At 51.5% G+C, this 7208-nt stretch overlaps 1 protein-coding gene across 1 annotated transcript; it reads right to left on the bottom strand.

Annotated features, from left to right (window-relative positions):
- Positions 1-538: 538 nt before the first annotated feature.
- TNFSF9 (TNF superfamily member 9) lies at positions 539-6764 on the bottom strand. Its single transcript, XM_075902308.2, has 3 exons — positions 6488-6764; positions 5490-5520; positions 539-4157 (listed from the first exon to the last, which is right to left on the bottom strand). The coding sequence occupies exons 1-3, from the start codon at positions 6701-6703 to the stop codon at positions 3718-3720; spliced, it is 687 nt and encodes a 228-aa protein (XP_075758423.1). The 5' UTR covers positions 6704-6764; the 3' UTR covers positions 539-3717.
- Between the last annotated feature and the right edge of the window lie 444 nt (positions 6765-7208).

The following is a 7208-nucleotide window of genomic DNA, read 5'->3' as shown; positions in this document are numbered from 1 at the left end:
CCTCTAGGGATGGAGACTCCACTACTTCCCTAGGTAACGCATTCCAATGCTTCACTACCCTCCTAGTAAAAAAGTTTTTCCTAATATCCAACCTGGACCTCTCCCACCACAACTTGAGACCATTGCTACTTGTTCTGCCATCTGTCACTACTGAGAACAGCCTCTCTCCATCCTCTTTGGAACCTCCCTTCAGGAAGTTGAAGGCTGCTATCAAGTCCCCTCTCACTCTTCGCTTCTGCAGACTAAACAGACCCAAGTCCCTCAGCCTCTCCTCGTAGGTCATATGCTCCAGCCCCCTAATCATTTTGGTTGCCCTCCGCTGGACCCTCTCCAATGCGTCCACATCCTTTTTGTAGTGGGGGGCCCATAACTGGACACACTACTCCAGATGCGGCCTCACCAAAGCCGAATAAAGGGGAATAATGACATCTCTGGATCTGCTGGCAATGCTCCTCTTAATGCAACCTAATATGCCATTAGCCTTCTTGGCTACAAGGGCACACTGTTGACTCATATCTAGCTTCTCATCCACTGTAACCCCAACTAAAGCCTCTTCTTAAGTCCTAAGCTTGAATTCCATCAGGTTGGAAGTGTAAAAACAGAAGTATCAGTCAAAATTTTGTCCGTGACAAGTTTTCAAAGCCACTTAGCCTCCATCTCCCGAGGCCAATCCAGGCCTACTCATGGATGGCTTTAGTGAGTCCTTGACCTCTAGGGCCCAGCTGAATTTTGGCAGCACACAGGGATAGTGGAGAACGCTTGGGTTAGACAGCTTGACTTTTTCCCCCAAGAAAGGAAAAACATCTGCTGGATAATTAACACGGAAAAGCAGATGCTGATTGGACTCAGCTTGCATTTCCTCTTCCCACACTACCCCTGGAAAGCCGAGCCCAAAGGAATCCGAGAAACCAGATTAAACAATACGCTGCAAATTCAGACATCTCTGTATAAATAGTTTATTATCGACAGACAAGTCCGTTTTAACTATTATATCAAAAATAAATAAGCCATTTAAAGTGCATACTAAGTATTACATATATATATATTCCCAAAGTGCTTTTATAAAAAAAAGTTAGAGCATATGTGACATAATACACCTGAGTCTTAGTTCTTCCAGCGCATTCAGTTCAGGTCTTATTAAATAAAATGAGAACAAGTTCTTTCCAGGCAGTGAACAAATGTCCTAAAAATCAGGGTCTCTGCTGATTAGGCTACATCTTTTCACATTCATTAGCATTAGAGAAAAGGGACACTCTGGATTAAGACACTACTCTTCTAAACTCACTCGTGAATGAGTTTATCTTAATACTTGTGGATTAGCCCACCGACTGGAAATAAAGTGTATTGCTAATAAATACTGAAACTGAATTGTCATTTAAATATACCCCAATATGGAGGAAGAAAATACATGTATCTGAATGTCAGATAAGCTTCCACAGATGAGTGTGTACTATTCAAGCACACCCAAGTTTGGAACCACACCTGTGGTTTCTCTGATGGGTTCTGGAAAATATCAGTGCAACAGAACAGGAGTTTTCCATAGCTCCAGAAGTGCCTGCCAACGCCAGTTAATATGAGCTACTGAGTCTCATCTCCTTTAATTAAAAAAAAAAAAAGGAGATGAGGGTCCCAATATAGGAGCCTGCTCCCTTTCTATAGAATAGTACCTTGCTCCGAGTAACGCTACCGCAGGGATAAAACCGAGCAATTAGTAAATGCAGTTTCATGCCAATCATTGTAGTTTTCTTTATCCAGGTTGACCAGTCCCAAGCATTGGAAAAAAAAAAAAAAAGTCCGAAGTCAGAAAATCATGACCTTGGCGGAAAAATAATCAGGCGATATAAGTAGGCAATCAATAAAAATTGGCACTCTTCATATTTGCTTTCTGAATGTCGCACCTTTGTGGCCACTTTTCCCCCAGCATTTCTGCACAAATGAAGGCTAGGATTTTTTTAAATGATTCCTGAGAGTGATGCATTCAGATGATGCACCAGCCTGGGACTTTAAGAAAAGGCTGAAATCTCAGGACTCGTGATAAAGTCAGAACTGTGGCCAACTTCCGTGTCTATTTTTAAAGCCATTTAGAGAGGCTTAAATTAGTAATCATACCCCATTTAGAGAATTCAAGGCGACTCCTGGGAAAGCCGGCCTGACACCCTCTGCCCTAGAGACAATTCGGGAGGAAAAACTTTAAATAATCCTTTACATGCTGGTCCCACGTCACTCAGATCGTACAGTGGAAACCAGCTAGTCAATTTCCACCCCGAGTTAACACCACTGCCAGGAAATGGAAATTGACTAGATCGTGTGCTCTTAAGACCCAATTTTAGGAGCATCACAGAAGGGTGTTTGCCTTCTAAACAAACTCTTTTCAATTACGTTCCCAACAGACACATTTTCATAAGCCTATTTATAGCAGTAAGTTTGCAGGGAGGGCCACCTGATCGCCAGACATGTAGAACTCAGAATATAAATTAGGCAAACACCTTCTTGTACCAGAGCTTTCTTAGGGCATCATGGCAACAAGCTCAGATAGATCTCAGACCCTCCTGCTTCAGAAGGACAAGCATCAGTCTGCTTCAACTAAAAGAGAATCCCCAATAACCTTCTGCAATATAGGGCCTATGACACACGAGCAGTTGCAATGCCAGACCAAAAAGGGCAATGCCTAAGCTGCATTGATCAGCATCATACATACACTAGTTGACATAAGACCAAATGGCTGGTATAATACCACAGGCAGTACTGATGGAACCAACTGACTTCTTCAGTCACATGAATTACAGAGGTTGAACCTCTCTAGTCCGGCAACATCCATGGTCCAGCATGATTTTAGTGAGCCAGATGTCCACTTACAGGTGTGGCCAAGTTTCCCACAGTTCCATAAAGGTGTTTTGTTTTTGACAGCCACCAGTCCTGGCTCTCCACGTTCCGTGCTGTTAGTTAGCTCTGATTTACTCAGAAACGTCTTTAAAGAGCTCAGCATGCAGTGGAAGCGTTGGTAACGCTGCTAGACAGCACAGACTTCTTCTGTTGAGCAAGTTCCCTGGGTCAGTACCCGTCAGGTCCTGAGCGTGCCGGACGAGAGAGGTCCAACTGTGCTGTACCAATACTGAGATTGCCACTTGTCCTTGTCAACATTGAGAGTGACCGGCACCCACAGAAAAAGTAGCACCATTCACTCGAACTCCAAGTGACTTACAATAAATTATAGAATGATAAACACGTAATAAATATCACCAATCGCTAAAACCAGACGCCCGCTTCCCCCGGCAGTTCTTTGGGGTTACACGTGCACCTCACGGCCTTCCTCCTTCTGTTTCAGTCCTGCTTTGGATGACAACCGGCAGTACCATAAGAACAGCCAGACTGGGTCAGACCAACAGTCCAACTAGCCCAGAGTCCTGTCTGCCAACAGTGGCCAACACCAGATGCCCCAGAGGGAGGGAACACACGTGATCCCTCCCCTGTCCCCCATTTCCAGACAAACAGCGGCTAGGGACAGCACCCCTACCCATCCCGGCTAATAGCCCCCTCTAAATGGATCTGTGCTGTGCTCCAACTAGCACCACACCAGGCTCTCTCCTACCATCCGCAGCGGATCGTTACCCTGGGAACTTTGATAGGGCGGGAATCTACCATCCACAACCGCTAGCGGAGAGTCCACGAGAACCGCAGGCGATATATTGACTCCACCGTAGAGGTCCTTGCTCCCAGCTATTGGGTTGCTGGCTCAGCAGAAGTAGGTAGCTTAAAGAGGCCAAAGAAGTTTTTGTTGGTGATTTCGTCCAGCTGCCAGGCATCATCTGGTCTAAAGATTTGCATCTGCACAAAGAGCTGGTCCCCTTGATTCAGAGGTCGCAAAACCGCCAAGAACTTGGACATGGTGTCTTCTGATTTGGAGGACAAGTCCAGGGAGAGGGTCAGAATTGGGCGGCTTGAGTCCGACATCTTGCGGACGGTCAGCGTGACGTTCTGGTGCTTGTCACACATACGCTCCGTGCATCTTACAGCGAGCTGGGCATAGATAAAATAAAGGCCCCCGACCTTCACCTCCAGCGTGTGCGAGTCATGGTGGTACTGGAAGTTGGAGCTGAAAACCACTCTGTCCACACCAGGTGAATAATGCCACTCCATTCGGCTGTTAGTGATGGCAACTGCACAAACAGGGTAGAAAAGGGAAGGCAGGTTAGTCATCTTAGAGGTGGGTAGTAAGACGGGGGGATGGAAATTACTCTGCCCCCAAGGCACTTTGCAAACACACTTTGTAGTGAGGCTGGACTGGGCAGCCCTTCCCGTCCCAGCTCTGCCTGCCCGCCCTGTGCCTCGGTTTCCCCCCCGCAACATGGGGAGGAGGATCATGACCTTTGCAGAGCAGTGATGAAAAGGGCAGTAAAGCCATTCCCATCCCATTCCCATAGGCAGGAGAGATTGAGAGGTCGTAGGTTATAGCATAACCCCATAACTCTTCACTCCCAAGCCATGCTAGCGGCTGGAGTTCGGTTTGCATGCGCCCCGACCAACTTATTCAGAGCTGCAGCACTCTCTGATCTATGGCTGTTGGCCAACTCCCTCCCCCCACCCCAATTTCTGTCTCCCCAGCTTTCAGTGAACCCTTAGGAGGCTTGGGTGTGGACAAAGGGGAACGTACAAAGCAGCAGGCCAAGACAGCCCCTCCCCAAGTTCTCATGGTTGGGTGAAAGAGGGTATCCGCACCATCTCCCCCAAAACTGCTCTACAGAAACCTGCTTTGCAGCTCCTTCACCCAGAGAAATCTCCAAGCACTCACAGCAGGATTCTGCCAGCCGTATGCTGCAGAATTACTTATGCCTGGTGCTGATGTGCCGCCACCTCTGGGGTGGTGTGGAGGAGAGAGCAAGGGTCACCTCCCTGAAGGAGGAACCCCTCAATACTGCTGGGACCGCCCCACCAACAGAGGGAGGAGCGGGGGAGGGGGAGGTCCTTTATCCAGCCGTAGGTCAGCAGGATAGAAACAGGGGTTGAATTTAGTTAAGACACTGACACAAGCAACCTGCTCCTATGCGGGATTTTTGCCAAAAGGCGCTTGGTAGCCAGGAATTTGGTTTGGCGCCACTGCCAAACTGCTATGTAGCGCGGCACCAGAGGTTTGGGGTTGTGGCTTAGAGGCTAGCAAACCCCTCATTAAAGAAGCACAAGTTTAGCCAGATGGGAAATCTAGTAATTATGGGTCCAGCTTAGTTCTCCATTGCAGAAGAGAAAGATTTCTCTACTGTATAAACAGCATGAGCACTAAAGTGCCTTTTGATGCCAGATGGCATGGACCTGGGGCGGGGGGGTTGGGGGGGGGGGGGAAGAGAAATTCCCTGCCCATTGGTGGATCGTAGTTACATCGGTTTGTGTATTAGCCTCCCAGTCCCTAAAGGTTTTTAGATCCCCAAGCTCCCGTTTCTCCCTTCAGGAAAGGAAAAGAAAAAGCAGTATTGAGGCCAAATAACTAAGATACTCACCATTCTTGGGTAAGAGCTGGGCACCAGTCTCCTGAAAAAGAGGGAAAGAGAGTGTTTTACAAAAGACGTGCTTCACAACGTGCAGGAGAACAGCTGTTTTTGGCAAGAGTCAGACAACCCCCTCCCCAAACACCTAAACAAAGAGGGCAGCATGGGCTAGAAGTCTGCGGACCGTAGCCCAAGGGAGCCTAGGCTCACAGGCCACGCATGCATGCTTTTGGGGAAGTGGAGATGCAGAACTTAGCAAAGCTGCCGGCGCGGAATGAAAAGGACTTTCCAGCGCCCAGAGGTCAAACCCCAGTGTATTTTGCAAAAGCAGGCCCTGGGGTTTCTGGGCGGTCGTTCGCCAGTGACGCCCCAGGCTTGGTTTGTGGTTCTGCCCCACAGCAGAGGTTGGCTTCAATTTGGGTTGCAAGCAGCCAGCCCCGGTGGGTTAAACAGAGAGCACGCCTGGTCCGGTAGCCCAGCTCCGACCTGCTTAGCCTGCAGGAGCGGTGACAAAACTTGAAACAACTACAGGCAGCTGACAGAAGATTCAGGGCAGAAAGTGTCACCTCGCTAAGTCTTCAATTCTAGGGTACAGGGGATGAATCAGCTACCTCCCTGCCCTGCCCCCCTAGAAGCTCAACCCCTCAACTGTCCAGGACTACAGGGTAACAAGGAAACTGCTGTCCAAAGAGGAGGTGACTTGCTCAAGGCCATGCAGAACATCTGTGGCAGAGGTGGAATTTCAACACCCGTCTCCTGGCTCACTGGGCTACCCTGCCTCGGCACCCAGCTACAAACCATGCACCTGGGTATTTACCCTTGAAGTGTTGGGGTGTCCCACCTAGGGAGCCCCAGGAAAAGTGGCAAGTGGAAAGGGGAGAGGCTGTACCCCTGACCCTCTGCTTCCCAGGCTACTAAGGGCAATGTGGGGGGGCTGTCCTGGCCAGACCCCCCAGCTCCCAGGGACACAGGAGGCCCAGGCGCCGGGCACGCAGACGGGGTCCCCTTACCTCTCTCGCGCCGAGCAAGGCGTGGGGAGCCGGCGGGGCGCCCGGCGGCGAGGCCAGGCCCCCCCAGACCGAGAAGCAGGCGAATCCCGCGAGGGCTGCGCCCAGGGCGCACAGCGCGGCCAGCAGGCACCAGTCCAAGCTCCGGCAGGGGCAGGCGCGTCGGGAGCCGGCCGGGAGGAGGCTCTCGGGGTCCTGGCTGCGCTCTACGGCCGTCATGGGGGCAGGGCTCCGGGCAGCAATGAGCCGGCGGCGCCCGGCCCGCGGGCTTTATGGGCGCGCAACGGGGCGGGCCCGGGGGCGGCGCCGAGCCCCGGCCGGAGAATTTCCACTGAACGCGCCGGGCAGGAAGGGAAAGAGCCGCGGAAGGGAACCCGCCGCCCGCCCGCCCGCTCGCTCATCATGGGGACAGCGGGGCGGGGCGCAGGGGGGCGGGGAAGAGCGAAGAGGGGGCCAGAGGGAGATGGCTGGGGAGGGGGACATGGGTTGGAGAGGGGACATGGGGGAGGGGAAAGAGGGAGGGGGAGATGGGTTGGGGAGGGGACATGGGGGAGGGGAAAGAGGGAGGGGGGAGAGGGGCATGGGGGAGGGGGGGAGGGGGAGATGGGGAGGGGTGGGGCTGGGGAGGGGCAGGTGGGGAGGGGAATGGGGGAGGAGAAGATGGCCTAGGATGTGGGGCTGGGCAAGTGGAAGGGGGAGACTGTCTGGGGAGCGGGAGGGGAGA

The sequence above is a fragment of the Pelodiscus sinensis genome, chromosome 31 (genome assembly GCF_052426305.1).
Source record: "Pelodiscus sinensis isolate ZL-2025 chromosome 31, ASM5242630v1, whole genome shotgun sequence".
Classification (NCBI taxonomy): Eukaryota; Metazoa; Chordata; order Testudines; family Trionychidae; genus Pelodiscus; species Pelodiscus sinensis.
The sequence above is the reverse complement of the archived record's forward strand: the minus strand, read 5'-3'. Positions and strand labels throughout refer to the sequence as shown.